General features: G+C 38.3%; 1 protein-coding gene and 1 pseudogene across 36 annotated transcripts in view; one reads left to right on the forward strand and one right to left on the reverse strand.

Moving 5' to 3' along the window:
* Positions 1-8,073, forward strand: part of SLMAP (sarcolemma associated protein) — a 163,689-nt gene extending 155,616 nt beyond the window's left edge. For 21 of the 36 annotated variants that reach the window (XM_037040734.1, XM_037040752.1, XM_037040755.1 and 18 more), the window contains 2 exons: positions 2,695-2,829; positions 6,232-8,073. In XM_037040734.1, coding sequence (XP_036896629.1) covers positions 2,695-2,829; positions 6,232-6,324 — 228 coding nt within the window. In that variant the 3' untranslated portion in view covers positions 6,325-8,073. Of the gene's footprint in view, positions 1-2,694; positions 2,830-4,763; positions 4,854-6,231 lie in introns of all 36 variants that reach the window. The other 15 variants (XM_037040736.1, XM_037040737.1, XM_037040754.1 and 12 more) reach the window with 1 other exon arrangement.
* A 5,051-nt stretch (positions 8,074-13,124) lies between these two features.
* LOC118983626 (small ubiquitin-related modifier 3-like) lies at positions 13,125-14,412 on the reverse strand (annotated as a pseudogene).
* Between the last annotated feature and the right edge of the window lie 1,322 nt (positions 14,413-15,734).

The raw sequence follows: 15,734 nt of genomic DNA on the forward strand, positions 1-15,734 counted from the left end.
GGAAGAATGCTCTGGTTGGAAGATGATTCTGTCGTATGTTACTATGAGTGCATTACCGTTTTGTTGCATTATTTGTTTGCCTGTTTTTGGTCACTGAGCCATCAGTGCAAAATGCTTTAACTGTTTTCACATATGGCGGTGGCATGTTGTCACAGCATCTAAATTGTTGATAGCCTTTGGATTGCATTAAATGCAGCGTATTTAAAAATATATCTGTTCTTGTCAATATGTTTCTTTTCTGTTTTCTGGTTCAGTGTTTTCCATTGTGAAATGACGTGTAGTCATCACACTCTTGTAATGTAAAATTGCTTCTCTTTCCATTTGTCGTGATGTCAACTATTGGACACTAGTCTGTTATTAAAATGTTCTTTAATGAGGTTCTTATATCTGTGTAATCCACTGCAAATGAATTACTACCTTTTATTAATGCACATATATTCCCTTTCCTCTTTGTTCTCCTTTCTCTCATAGAGTCATGCTTAATGTGCATAGTGTCATCATTATGTATCTTCAGCACTGTAAAAGGCTGATATTACCAGCTGATAAGCAAGGTTATTTAAGAAGAAAACTGACTGAAGGTGTTGGTAATATGGTGTGGTATTTCCCTTTTATTCAGAACTGAGCTTGTTTCTCACCTTTGAATTAGAAAACAAGATGGAGTGAAAATGATATCCAAGCAAGGTGTGAAACTAAGGCTGCAGAAGGTCGCCTTTGCTCCAACAATTAAATTTTTATGAATGCAGCTTTTATTTGAACATTTAACAAAGAAAAATATGTGAGAACAGTACAATTTAATCCTCACTATTATGAGGAAAATAATGTATATCATCAATGGTGACTTAAGAAAGCAACTGTGTATTTTTAATTTAGTAGGAATATCAATGAACTCATAAGACATTGATCACACAAGTCACCCTGCAAAGACTGACTCAGGAAAATGGTTTGGCTTCACCACCTTGTCCTGAGGCCAGATTTCTTCCCACCAACTTCACATGTTGAAGGGAAACAGCTGGATCTTCCTGAATGAGCTGCCTTCCTGTCATTTTGCTTCGTAACCCCTGAAACGGAGAAATGATTAAGTGGTTTGGTGTAAAGGGCAAGCTGGATGTAAGAATTGTGGAAAGGGAAAGTAAGGGAAAATTTAGGTCAGCACTTTTGACTTATTTTTTATTACTCATTATTAAGAATCAGATTATTTATTATGTTCTAAGATGCAGAGACTAGTCTAGGTACACTAAATTTGCCTTGGCAGCCTGTCCATCACTTTCTGCCTTCTGGAAGGAAGTCCACAGACCCCACCAAAAAAAGCTGTCATAAAGTCCATGACTCTTACCCCTTAATTCATTCCCTGGCATACCACATGGACTTGTTCTGGGAACATTGGTAGGTAAAAAGAGGCTCCTTTAATATTTTACCTCCTTTTCTGTACCCATCTTTCCATTTTCTGGTGACATTTCTGCTGACCCTAAGCTCCCTTCTTCCACCTCTGCTGACTAATGTTTTTATACGTTTCCATACTTCTTAGTATTTACCTTTGGAGTGCATAATGGTAAGCTCCTAATGACTCCAAGGTACTGAACTTGCATTATTCAGAAGCACCATATCAAGGTGCGTCCTTTATTGAAGAATTTCTAAGATACAAGCAGAAAGGAACTGGAAACTTTCCAGCCTCATGGGCTATGTTTAGGGAGGACAAAAAACCATAGCAGATACATGATATATTCATTTCATACTCAGCCCTTATCTTTCTTTCTTCCTTCTAAAACCTTCAGAGACGGCAGAGTAGGGCAGCGGAGGCAGAGAAAGAGGCACAGCCAGCAGCAGAACAGTCTTTGTTCTTTGACTGGCAGCCCAGCTTTCATGTACGATGCGATGCAGTACCTGGAATTGGAACCAGTCTAGAATTCCTGCCTCCGGGGGCATTTTTAAAGTAGCGGCAAACCATACACCGTTTCTCGTTGACCTCACCTGTGTTTGAGGGCTAGCTAGTGTATCTGAGGAAAACCAAATTATATACAGTGAACTGTTTTCCAGAGCAGGAAGTAGCATGTTTCACTATAGAAAAATATCTATCAGAAACACATTTTTAAAAAGTACTTTTAGTTGATGCTTACAAGTTTAAGTTGAGAGATAGAAATGTCCTCAGTAATAATGCTTGGTACCTTAGGCACATTTCTTTGCTTTATTTGCTTAGAAATTCTCTTATCCAGGACATTTTGATAACCTATGATGCTAAATGAAGGAGAGCTAATGGGAATTAATGCTTTCTACTTTAAGACTAAAATAGCTTGGCTGACATTGCTAACCAGAATATAAACTCGTACTTTCTAACCTTGCCATTTAATTAAGCTACGGAGTTTTTTTCACTTGTTTTCTTTTGCTCAATTTGAAATTTTACTTTTCTCCTCTAACTCAGTGGAAAAAATGATCCTTTATATTAGAAACAAATGACACAGTGGTGACTTCTCTTAATTTTTTTTTCACTTCAGAGCCAGAACATTCTTACATAGAATCAAGTTAACATTAAAGGATTCTTATCATTAGTGCAAATGATTCTTATCCTTCTTAAAACAAAAAAGGCTTGACTTTGGTCTTGCAGGTGACTTCATAGGGTCTGGTATATAACCCTGACTAGAACCATAACTTCATGCCCATTTAAGTTGAATCTGCACACTCTTTTTTCTTTGCCTTTAGCATGAAAAGACACAGACTGTACTCTCAGAACTGAAGTTGAAGTTTGAAATGACTGAGCAGGAAAAACAATCAATCACAGATGAGCTCAAACAATGTAAAGACAACCTGAAGCTGCTCCGAGAGAAAGGAAATAATGTAAGTCTTTGCAAACTTGCCTTAGCTTTGATTGAAAGGCAGGTGAGAGCCCTGGAAGTAATTCATCAGAGGCTTTCATTACTGATTTGAGAAACTACAGCCTGAACTAAACTTTTCATTATGGAATGCCTGGATGGAATCATTGTGTTATCAAGTTTTTTATTTAAGAATTTGCCTCTTTAACCTGTATGCCTAGTAGAGCCTGACGACTACCTGGAGAAAGCACCTTCCTTGTTTGCAAGAAAATAATTGCCTAAGAACTGTCAGCTTTTCCCAGATGAATCTGAAGTTCTGTCATTAATTAAACTGTCATGTGGCCCTTGTTTTTCCCCTGCTAGGAAATGCAGCATTGTATTTCAGCACCACCAGAGACCCACCTAAGAAAGAGTAGTTCGTGTTGACTCCTTAGCATTTGGCTGTATCCAAAAATGAAAACTTAATTATGGTTCTCATTTTATAGTAATAATTTTCCCATTAAGGCACATTTCTAAAAAACTTAGTGTCTTTTTGACCTCTTATAAATATTAGGAAGTATTGGTGAGTTTCTGTAGAGCGTGGTGTGTGTGTGTGTGTGTGTGTAGTTAGAGCGTTTTGGTATAAAATGAGGTTAATGATATCAGTTTGTTTTTCATTTGCTAGAAAGGCAGATGGTCTTTAAATGTTATGTTACATGTTTTGGTGATCATTGCCTTTGTGGGGCCTTGCTGATGGGTGATGTTCAGTGTGGTTGGTTGTGCTCTGACTAGTCAATACTTTGTCATGGCTTGGACACTGCAGCGGGCATGAGTCACACACTTCCTGCAGAGGAAGGCACTCTGCTTAACTTGCAGCACAAATACAGAAGAGTGATGTTGCATGGCCGTCACAGAATGCTCGTGAATTTGTCCAACTGTCCTTTGCTAAAAAAAAAGTCTGTTTTTTGAGGAAAAAAAAGCTTGTTACTTAGTTAGAAGCTTTTTAGAAATTGATAAATTGCGTCTGAAGGCTTTATGCTAAGCAAAATTGTATTGGGTTTATTTTGAAAATGTAGATTACAGAACTCTCCTAAAATCACATCATAAGGTTTCATTCCAAGTTTGGTTACTCCTCTCTTTTATGTTAATTTATATCCCTTTGAGTATGGAATTTCATTCTGCTTTCTACTGAATTAACCTATGAAGACATCTAGCATAATCAGAATGGATCCCCTATACCATTTGGAATTTTTTTCAAAAGTAACCTTGCTATTTATAGTTGTACAAATAATTTACCTCAAGGGTGAATTTCCTTTTTTATGATATTGGACTTGTGGTCCAATATTACTATGTAATAAATTCACTGGGGTAATTTAATATAATAGATTATATTTGCTAATATAACTGAAAGCCCTGAGACATGGCTGCCTGTCTTTATATACCAAATGTTTGTCATACATTGTGTCAGGTCTCTTGCTTGGCTTGGAAAGCACATACCACAGAGCATTTATTTTTAAGCTTTAAACAAATATCATCTCAGGCAAAAAAAAGTTTTGGTATTTAAAAATAAGTTTTGATGGAGAGAGAAACTTCAGCCATTTCCAGTATAGCCATTGTCAAATAATGTATTCTAGGCATGGGACAAAAGTAATATACTGTAAGCAGAGCATAAGCGATTGAGGTATTTTCATTGCTCTGTCTGAACGTACTGCATTTCATTAGAATGTTAGGGACACCCACATCAACCATCGCTTCCAGCTGGTCCTTTTAGACTGGTAGTTTGCCACCTTACACACCACAGTCCGTCATTCTGGATTGTATTAGATGTCTTTAAAATGTTTGAGTCAATGTAAAACCTGAGTGCTATTACTTCTATTTCCTCAGTCTTTCTACCCTTCCTCACACCCTTTTTGGGTTTAAATCATCTTATCTGATTTTCGTATAGCATAAAATGATTTTAATATCCCTTCCCTTCTTTAGCCTTCCATATTACAACCCGTCCCAGCCGTATTCATCGGCCTATTCCTGGCTTTCCTGTTTTGGTGTTTCGGTCCATTGTGGTAGAGAAAGGTACAAGCACTACTGTTGAGTCCTTGTCTGTTTGTCCCCGTCACGTGTTTGTGCCATATTTGTAATATAATGCATGGCAAAACCACACAGGTATTTCACTACCTGGAGCAAACCCTTCATTTAGTGTGCCATGTAGTGTGTCATATGAATGAACTGAACAATCAACTAATCACATAACATTTTGTCTTGTTTCCTTTGTAGTAATGCTAACCATGAATTAATTCCAACCTAACCAGTTGTTAATATTTTGCCTTTAACGGAGTTTTTGTCTCTAGCAAACTGGAGTAAACAATGAATTTCTGCAATACTAATTCCCCTTCCCAATTATATTTTTAATCAAATTTTAATGAGAAATGAAGAGTTTGCCCGTTTGAGATTTTCAGCCAGCTTTCTTCCCCTCCTCCCTTACCTCTTCTTCTCCATAGTGTAGAGTTTCTTTGTTTCAACCCTTGCCTATATTTACACTATGGCTATGAAGATGAAGAAGGATGAGATTAGCATAATGGACCATTGCCTCACAGTGTCAACCCCAGTGTGCATTTACTTATAAGAGTAAACCTATCCTGTATCTTTCTGAGCCCTGTTTTGCAAGATTAGAAAATTTCCTTAAAAGCCAGTTTTCTCAATAAGAACACTAGTGAAAATAAAGCTTTATCAACCAAAATCAAGTTGATACTGTAAAGCCCTCTGAAAGTTAACAGAGAACAGCCCATCCATGCTTGCCTCCACCATGCTTGCATGTTAGTAGACCATATGAGATGATCACATGATATAATTGCACTGGACATGGTCTTTACCAAAAGTATCAGCTGGGCAGAGTCCCTGAGTAGCACCTCCCCATCTTGAATCCCATCTGATATTGTCTTATGTGGTTTCAAATTAAAGGATCAAAGCTTAGACCATTTTCTTTCTATCACCTTACTCACCAGCCTTTTGTATAAAACTACCCTACCATGTGAGTCTGGTTTTTATCAAGAAATAAACATTTTAGGCAGAAGTATACTCCAGACATCCATGTACATCAGTTAGTTTTAATTTATGGGTACCGGAGTAAATAAAGCAGGCTGAGCCCAGAGGGTTTCTTAGAAGTCACTATTAGGTTTCAGCTATAACAAAATTGAAAACTGCCCAGGACTTGCCTGAAATGCATCAGGCTTCTTCTACACAGTGGTCCTCTAAAAGAATTCCTGCTATTATGGCTCTCCTTATACCTGTACTCCCTCAACTTTATTTATTTTTTTATAATTTACTCTTATGCAAAGATAAGGTTTTTTCTAACATTCTAAGTATTCAGGACTCTCTGGAACCCAAGGGGTTAATAGGTGTATGAAAAGAGAGGAGAGAATGTGATATTGACTCTTGGTTTCTTTCCACACAGAAACCCTGGCCCTGGATGCCCGTGCTGGCTGCCCTGGTTGCAGTAACAGCCATCGTGCTGTATGTGCCAGGTCTGGCCAGAGCTTCTCCATGAGAGCGTTTCTTGGGTCCGTACACCGTCCTCCCTCTAGAAGCTGGCATCACACTTGTGCTGGGGACAAACAGAACCATTTTCTTCCTTTTTACCTCTTAAAACAGCAGAAGTGCAAGAATACAGCTGTAGGGTCATTGCTTTAAATTATATAAAATGTGTCTATAAAGAGAATGTAAAATTGTGACTTTATTGTAAGCAATAATTTGCTTGCAGTTTTTCATGTAATTTTTAAATTAGTATGTTGAGATTCTGAATATTATGGTGGCCTAAAGTAGGCTTCTTGGTACACCAAATTATTTATAACATTAAATTTATGGGTATTTTACTCTGAATTCTAATGACAAATAACTCACTTTTCTGATTCGATAACTACCCAAACCAAACAATCAATACATACATGGGAAGAGAGGCCCTGTGTGCTCAGTGCCTATCGGTTTGAAATATATACATATATATATTTTTTACATATTTACGCCATTTTTACTTGTTATAAAACCACTGAGCTATTGGGAACAAGACTTAGAGACAACTCTTTGTGTGAATTTTTTTTAAGGAAATATAATACACTTGGAAAATATTCTGTTCTAGTGATAATTTGGGGAATTTGTGCACGCTTGTTCGGCCTTAATGTGACTTGATGATGTGGAGGACATCAACTTTGAACAACTTTCCATGAGAGTGTGTATTTTCTTGAGCAAACTGAAGTATTCCTGGGAGCAAAAACATAGTAATTATATAACTTCAGTGCAGTAAACCAAACTGTTGAGTCAATTGGAATGTAATTTATTAAACCTCATGTATTTAAAGAGATATTTTCTTTAAAGGTTACTTTTTCATATACAACATTTTAGGAAGCATGATTTTTTTTTCTATCATCTCTTCCTCCAAAGCATGTTTAATTGAAGAAAGAATATCTCTTTAGATAAGCTTTTACTGACTTAATTTGATTATGATATTTCAAAGCTAATTCATGTTCAAGGTAAGCTGTTAACCATCAGCAGATTTCCTGGTTGGGTATGCAAATGGTTGGGGTTTTTTTTTCATTGTTAATCAGGGTGTTCGGTTAATGAGAAGCACTATTCCCAAGATTAATAGTGTTCCATGCACAGTGAAGCACCTAAACACTGCTTGATATCATAAATTTAAAACACAGAAGTGGTTTTGTGCAGCACCACAGTTACGTCAATAAAGTTTATTTAGATCATAGAATATCCTGAAGTATCTCATAGAAATTTTTCAGCCAATGGAGACTGGGAGGGAATGTCAGTGAGCTGGCTCAAATGTTCTGTGGCAGTCCACAGGCCTAGCCAAATACTGAAATAGAAGTTTAGGATGTAATTTGCCTTGTGATCTTTGGCAGTCATTGTTTGTACTTTAAAGGTTATATTTTAAGCTATGTGGGATTTGCTGTTGGGAGGATCACTAGAGTTATGGAGGAATTAGTCACAGATGACTTGTAGAAAATACCATCATATATGGTTCATTTCATCATTTTCTGTTGCAGGAAGCCACTCTACCACAGAATGCTAATATGCCAGTGGTACCCAGTACCTCTTGTATATAGGTTATTGCAAATATTGTTCTGAAATGCTTAACTTCAGAATTACATTTTTTAAAGTAAATAATTGTTTTAAATCTATTTTGTAAAGATATAAAGTACAATAGAATTTCTGGAGTACAGATTAAACTATTTGCACTAACTCACGTGATGTGCATGATTTAATAAAACAACTTTACTCTCCCTATGCATTTTTGAGTTGGATATCATTGAAATTTTTAGTGCTGACTCTACTATTGGATTGTTAATAAGACTTCTCTTAAAATGACTCTTTGTGCAACATATATATGTTTGGTGTTCTTTGGGGCTTAAAAGAAAACACTGAGCTGTTTCCTCCAGGTTTTATTAGCCTTTTATTTAACTTACTGCTCTATTTTTTCCTCTTTTATTATGGTTATTGTTAAACATGACTCACAGGTCTCTCTAAATGTAAAGTCTAGTATCAATATTTACTTTATTTAAATTGAATAAATGGGTTTTTGTAGTTACTGCCATTTTTTCTTAAGCATATAAGAAAGCCTATTCATAAGTAATACCTTCAGTTTTGTTTAGTTCACTTCCAGATTAAAAAAAGAGAAGGATTATTCACTGGTAGTGATAGAGCCATTAAGAAATTTTAATCATAGCAGTTAAGAATTGAACAACCCTCTAATGATACATTTAAGAATTATTCAAAGATGCTACGTGGCTGGATCAGAAAACAAAAAGAATGAGATATTGAGGCTAAACAGAACCAAATTGGCATCCTGACTCTGCCTTTTGTCAGCTGTGTTGCTTTGGGCAAATCATTTATCTTCTCTGAGTCTTCATTTCCTCTTTCATAAAATGGAGATAATAACATCTATATTTTTAGTGGTAGTATAAAAATTTAAAAGATAATGTATACGAACTGTCATTTGAGTGCCAAAATGAGAGTTTAGTGAGAATGTCTTACTAGAAAAAATACTGCAAGTATTTAAGTTAGGAGAACCATTACAGCTGTTTAAAATGAATTGATTGACCCAAATGTTAAGGCTTTCTGTGTGTGAATGAGATATAACTGCAAAGTAATGAATCTGAAGAAAGCATCTCTGCTTACATCTGTCCCCATCATAGTTGTGTCTTTGGGAAGTGATGTGCTTACTTTGATAATGAGCCAATTGCCAGCAACAGGAATGCCTGTTGGAACTGTCTTCAGAGCTACTTTGAGTCACATTGCTGAACAGTCAGAGGCTTCCAACCAAAAATAATATTGCCTACTTTGATCTCTCGCTTAACTTGACCTCAGTAACTTTTGCCTCCTTCCAGGGAACTATGTCTACTATCAAAAAGATGGAAATCTGCTACTAACGAGGAAAAAAATGCATACAAAACAACTATGTACAGACTTGCTCCAAAACATTCATTTCTGGAAATTTACTCTGAGGACATAATTGTGTGCACAAAATGTTAACTAACCTTTAGTGTAGCATTTTTTTAGTAATAGTGATGGGTAAACAACCCAAATATCCAACAATGGGTCATTGGTTAAGTTAATATTACCACTCTAGACTACTGTGCTTACAAAGTATGTGGAGGAGATATTCATACTATATATATTAAGTAGAAGACCAACCAGTGTAGAATAGCCCTGGTTTTATTAAGAAATAATGTAGACATACAGGATATGTTCATAGCAGGAAGACTCAAAAAGATTTATACCCAGTCTACAGTAGTGCTTCTGTCTCTATGATTGTAGGTCAGTTCTCTTCTCCTTTTATGATTTCTGATTTATTTTTAGTAATAAATATATGTTGCTTTTGTACGTCTTTGAAAAGCTAAATTTGATATGGCTTTGAATTAGAAACAAGAATTTTGCAGAATTCCAAATTGGTTTCCATAATTGAATGCGTAACTTGCCAAAGTATCTACATCTAATGTTCATTTGCACTTACTAATCATGGTGTGTTTATTTAAAAATCGATCTTATAATTTTAAACATGGCTCATATACATGTATATAGAATTAGAATGTTGGAGGAGGTCTTAGCAATCCATTCTTTTACCATTTTTGCTTATCAGGGAAAAAGTCCAGATAATTTTTTACTCAAAGTCAAAATGATAGTTATAGAGTTGAGAATTGAGATGATGATGATTTTTTTTTTTTGTTACTCCACATTGTCTCCAGGCTTCAATGGTTTTATATCCATTCGTTTAGCAAATACTTGTTGGATGTCTGGTATGAGGCACTGTGCCAGGTCCTGGCAATACTCAGTCCCTATCATAATAAAACTTTTGATGAAGAGAGGAAATACAGGCAAGGAAGCTGGCAATTGCAATAGAGTGAGTTAGAGGAAGTCATAAAGTTAGCCTATGGAACCATAGAAGAGGGGTGCATTCTTTCTCACCTTCAGCCACCCCAGGATCTAAGCCAGAAACTCTTGGCTGCAGAGCCAGAGGTGAGAATTCCTTCTAGTTAGCCTGGGGAACAGAACTCCTGTCTCTCAATCTCTCTCTGTCTCTTTTTGTTGTTGTTGTTGTTGTTTTGTTTTCTTTTTTATATATATTTTATTGATTGTACCATTACAGTTGTTCTATTCCCCCCCGCTTCATTCCCCTCCACCCGCACCTCCCTCCACCATTCTCCCCCCCTTAGTTTGTAACCACGTGTCTCAGGTTCTTTAGATTCTATATTTCCCATACTATTCTTGCCCCACCCCCCTATTTTCTACCTACTGTCTATGCTATTTTCTGTACCTTCTCCCCCCTTCTCTTCTTCCCACTCCCCTGTTGCTAACCCTCCATGTGTTCTTCATTTCTATGGTTCCACTCCTGATCTAGCTGTCCTCTTGGTTTGCTTTTGTTTTAGGTGTGGTTGTTAATAACTGTGAGTTTGCTGTCCTTTCACTGTTCATATTTTTCATCTTCTTTTTCTTATATAAGTCCCTTTAGCATTTCATATAATAAGGGCTTGGTGATGATGAACTCCTTGAACTTGCCCTTATCTGAGAAGCACTTTATCTGTCCTTCCATTCTAAATAAAAGCTTTGCTGGATGAAGCAATCTTGGCTGTAGGTCTTTGGATTTCATGACTTGGAATACTTCTTTCCAGCCCCTTCTTGCCTGTAAGGTCTCTTTTGAGAAATCCACTGACAGTCTGATGGGTACTCCTTTGTAGGTGACTGTCCCCTTATCTCTTGCTGCTTCTAGGATTCTCTCCTTCATTTTAATCTTGGCTAATGTAATTATGATGTGCCTTGGTGTGTTCCTTCTTGGGTCCAACTTCTTTGGGACTCTCTGAGCTTCCTGGATTTCCTGGAAGTCTATTTCCTTTGCCAGACTGGGGAAGTTCTCCTTTATTATTTGTTCAAATAAGTTTTCCACTCGTGGCTGTTTCTTTCCCCCTTCTGGTACCCCTATAATCCGGATGTTGGAACGTTTAAAGATGTCCTGGAGGTTCCTAAGCCTCTCCTCATTTTTTTGAATTCTCATTTCTTCATTCCTTTCTGGTGGGATGTTTTGTTCTTCCTTCTGGTCCATTCCATTGATTTGAGTCCCAGTTTCCTTTCCATCACTATTGGTTTCCTGTGCATCTCCCTTCATTTCAATTAGTTTAGCCTTCATATGTTCCTCTAATTTGTGACTATAATCAACCAGTTCTGTGAGCATCCTGATGACCAGTGTTTTGAACTGTGCATCTGAGAGGCTGGCTATTTCTTGGTCACTTAGAGTTATCGGCTCTGGGGCTTTGAGTTCTTGAGCCATATTTTGGACTGTTCTTGCCTATTATGTATGAGGATCAGAGGTCTAGGTGTTCACCAGAGCAGGGCAACTCAGTCGCTGGGTTATGACGCTGTGCGTGGGGGCAGGGTCAAAGAGGAGCAATGGCGGTTCCGTCTGCCGCCTCCTGCCTCTGCCGCCGCAGCTGCCACTCTCACCGGGGCCCACATGTTTTGTCCCACTGCACTCGAATGTGCCACTGCTGTCAGCCCTCCACCACTGGGTTCGCCCACTGGGGCCTGTGTGATCCGTCTCACTGTGCACGAAAGTGGGACTGCGGTCAGTCTGCCCCGCACCCCGACTGGGTCCGCGCTACCTGTGTGCCTGGGTCAGGGGATCTTTCCTGCTCAACCCTGCTCCGCTGCTGGTTCCGCCCCTCTTACCGGTTGAAGGGTTCGTTGTTGTTGGACTTCCATATAGTTCAATTTTCTGTTCTTTGGCTGTGTCTTTGTTTACTAAACCTTTGTTGAATTCAAACTTGATTGTGGGAGAAGGCACAGTGTGTCCACCTATGCCTCCATCTTGGCCGGAAGTCCTCTCTCTGTCTCTTAATGTCTCTCCCTTGCTCTCGCTCTCTCTAAGTTTTTTTCCTCCCCCTCTCTCTTTAAATTTTAAATAAATTTATTTAAACAACAAGATATTTGACTGAAAGGAAAACTATCTAGGGACTCGGGGGTTTTTTTTGTCTTCACCCAAACCCATGACTGTTCAGTTTATGGGGCAACACTCCAACCAACTGAGCCACACCACCCAGGGCTAGGATTCACTTCTTCTAGAGTAATTTATCCCTATTTAAAGACAGATTGTTCTACATGTAACAGCTATGTACAAAAAAAGTTTGAAAATTGTTCTTGGTTTTACAGTGACAGATGAAAACATTAAAATTTTCCAATTGAACAAGGTATTGCAAGGATTTTTATGTCCTTTTTTTGTTAAACAAGGAGAGCAAAGTAACTTACTGGAATATAAAGATCAGAGCGGAATGAGCATGCCACTAATGGAAAAAGGAGTATTTTCACAGAACCAGTATTTTTCCCCATCTATCTCCACTTGATGTCTATTAAAACATACCAATGGGCACTGGCTGGTTGGCTTATTTGGTTGGAGCATCATCTTGTACATCAGAATATTGCAGGTTCGAGACCTGCTCAAGGCACATGTGGGAGGCAACCGACCCATGTTTCTCTCACATCAATCTTTCATTCCCTCTTCTTCCCTCCCTCTTTTCACCTCTCTAAAATCAGTGGAAGAGAAACATATCCTCAGGTGAGGGTTTTTTAAAAAATGTGTAATACCATTGGCCATTTAGTTTTTTTAAATGCAGATACTTGTACACATACATCAGTTACTTGGTATACAAGAAAGGAATGGGAAAGGGAAATGAAATAAGAGAAAACTATACAGTAGTGGTCAGGGTGTGGTGGAACCAAATTACGGTTTTATAATTGAGAGTGTCTTCTTGGTCTGGATGAACAGAGTTCTGGAGTAAAGAAGGTTCCCCTTTCTCAGATACCTCCTGTGTGCTGCTGGAACACAATTGTATCTTCATCCTCCACATCCAACTGTTCAGGTGTATCTGTTTCATTGATTGGCTGCCTGTCAGTTCAGAATCTGATCTGCCTCATTGACAAACGCTTGTCGTTCACAATAGGCTTTCATTAGTTTACTAAGTGGTGTATGCCTCTTAACCTTACCCTGCATCCCAGATCCATCCTGCTCCCCTACCTTCAGATTAATGTGATTGCTCTCAGTCTGGACTCCTTCCTTGGGCTTTTCCTTGACTGTGGCAAGCACCCGAGTCTCTCCAGCACCTGCTTCACAATAAGAGGTACCAGGTCCACACCGAACAAGCAGCACAGGGAGCAGCAGGAGGAGGTGGCCAGGACTGGTTTCTCTTGAAGCACCTGCTTTAGCAAATCATTAAGATCTGAGATTGATTTTTCCTAGAAAAGCCATTATGATTAGAAGGCATTTTTAAGGCTTTATCTACTGTCCTGGAGTTTTGTCCTGTTAAATGCTTTGAACTATACCTTGCAAGTAACAGGTAACTAGTGAAGGTTTTGGGGCTTTTTTGTTTGTTTGCTTTTGTTGGTTTTGTTTGTTTGTTTGTTTGTTTTTTAGCCAGGGAAGTGCCTTAGACTGGCTCTTTGAAAGAAATCTCCCGTTGGTGGGTTGGATTATGAATTGGATGGATCCAGTAACCCCTTGCACATAGAAGCAAGTGTTCACTATATCCCATGGTGTGTGTTTACAGTTACTGCTCACTCAGTAGATTAAGCAGTTACATATTTCTTACTGAAGATTAATCATGGTTCAGCTCAAATCGTATATGATTGCTACTCTGTTGTACAAGGGCACTGAGATAAGGCCTGTGAAATACACCAGAACACAATAAATAAAAGCAAAAGGAACACAGGGGTAGAGACATGGGGATGGGGGATTGAGGACCTGTTTTTGCTCCTATGTCCACAGCTGCTGTTCACTTTGTCTTTTCATTTGGAGCTCTGGAATTGGCCAGAGTGTATCTGGACAGCCAAACTTCGCTTAGAGATTTAAACTAAAGCTCTATGAAATTACATCCTAGAGTCTCTTTATCCTAAATTTTTATATATTTATTTGTCCCATCATCTTGTTCCATACAGAATTTGAAGCAGGTGTGCCTGCTTAGACAACATCTCTTTCCCTCTTAAAAGGAGGGATCCGTTCCTGCTAACCTGAGAGTCTTGTCTCCTCGTGGGTGGGTTCCTCATGCAGACAGGAAGGAGCACCAATGGCACTAAAAACCTTGACCATTAACACTTCTTGAAAAACAGATGTATGCTCTCTGTTACTTCACTGTTCATAAAACCTTTGTGTAGTTAAGCTATTCTGGTTTGGGTTGAAATCTTGCTCTGAGGTAGTTAACCTGTGCTTATTCAACTGCTCCGTCACACACACTCTACCACTGCTCATGTACTCCATTACTAACTTTCACAGAGTTTATGTGCTTGGGATATTTTAATCAACTTCTTATTTCCTTAAAAACTCAGTGTATCTATAGAGCTGATCATATTTTCTTCTACAAACTAAATTTTTTTTTAGATTTTTTATTTACTTATCTTTAGAGGGGAAGGAGAGAGGGAGAGAAACATCAATGTATGGTTGCCTTTCATGCATCCCCTGCTGGGAACTGGCCTGCAGGGAACCAGCCTGCAACCCAGGCATGTACCCTGACTGGGAATTGAACCGCGATCCTCTGGTTCGCGGGCCTGTGCTTAATCCACTGAGCTACACCGGCCAGGGCTCTACAAACTAAATTTGATATAGTTTTAAAATCGGACATTCAAATTTAGCACTTCATGTTGCTAATAAAATAGCAAAAAAAAAAATGAAAGCTTTATATTTTAAATACTTTAGCCAAAAATTAGGTGATGGGTTATGTATGTGCTGTGTCCATATAAAGCCTTTTTAATCAGTGAAGATAAGTACTGAGAGAAGCATCTCAAGTAACTAGAACCGTCTACCTGCTCAAGTTGTTTATTTTTGAATACCTAAAATATGTTTATTGTTTTGGCCTCATTTCATAGCAAAAGTCCTCAAAACCTGTTAGTTTAGTGATCCATTGTTGTATAACAAACTACCCCAAAACTTATCAGCTTAAATAGCAAATATTTATTATTTCAAAGTTTCTGAGGACCCAGGAGCTGCTTAGTTGGACAGTTCAGGACCAGGGTTTCTAATGAAGTTGCAATTAAGCTATTAGCTGGATCTGGAGGATTCATTTCTAAACTTACTCAGGTGGCTGTTAGCCTGAGGCTTCACTTCCTCACCACTTAGGCCTCTTCATAGAATTGCTTAGAGCAGCCAGCTTCTTCCAGAGCAAGTTATTCAAGGGAGTGAAGAACACAAAGAAGTTTTTTCTAACCTGAAGTGCTACACCGTCACACTGCCATATTTTATTGGTTACACAGACTGACTCAGGTATAACGGGGGGTAAGGATGGGGCGGCCAATGGCATGGATACCAAGAAGCCTCAGGGACCATTGGGAACCAGTTTGGAGTCTGGTTCCTCATCCAACTTCCCATTAGGAAATTTCTAAATTGTTGGCTAACTTGATTTTACAATATATATCAAA

The sequence above is a fragment of the Sturnira hondurensis genome, unplaced genomic scaffold (genome assembly GCF_014824575.4).
Source record: "Sturnira hondurensis isolate 20B ecotype Veracruz unplaced genomic scaffold, ASM1482457v3 Scaffold0002840, whole genome shotgun sequence".
Classification (NCBI taxonomy): Eukaryota; Metazoa; Chordata; class Mammalia; order Chiroptera; family Phyllostomidae; genus Sturnira; species Sturnira hondurensis.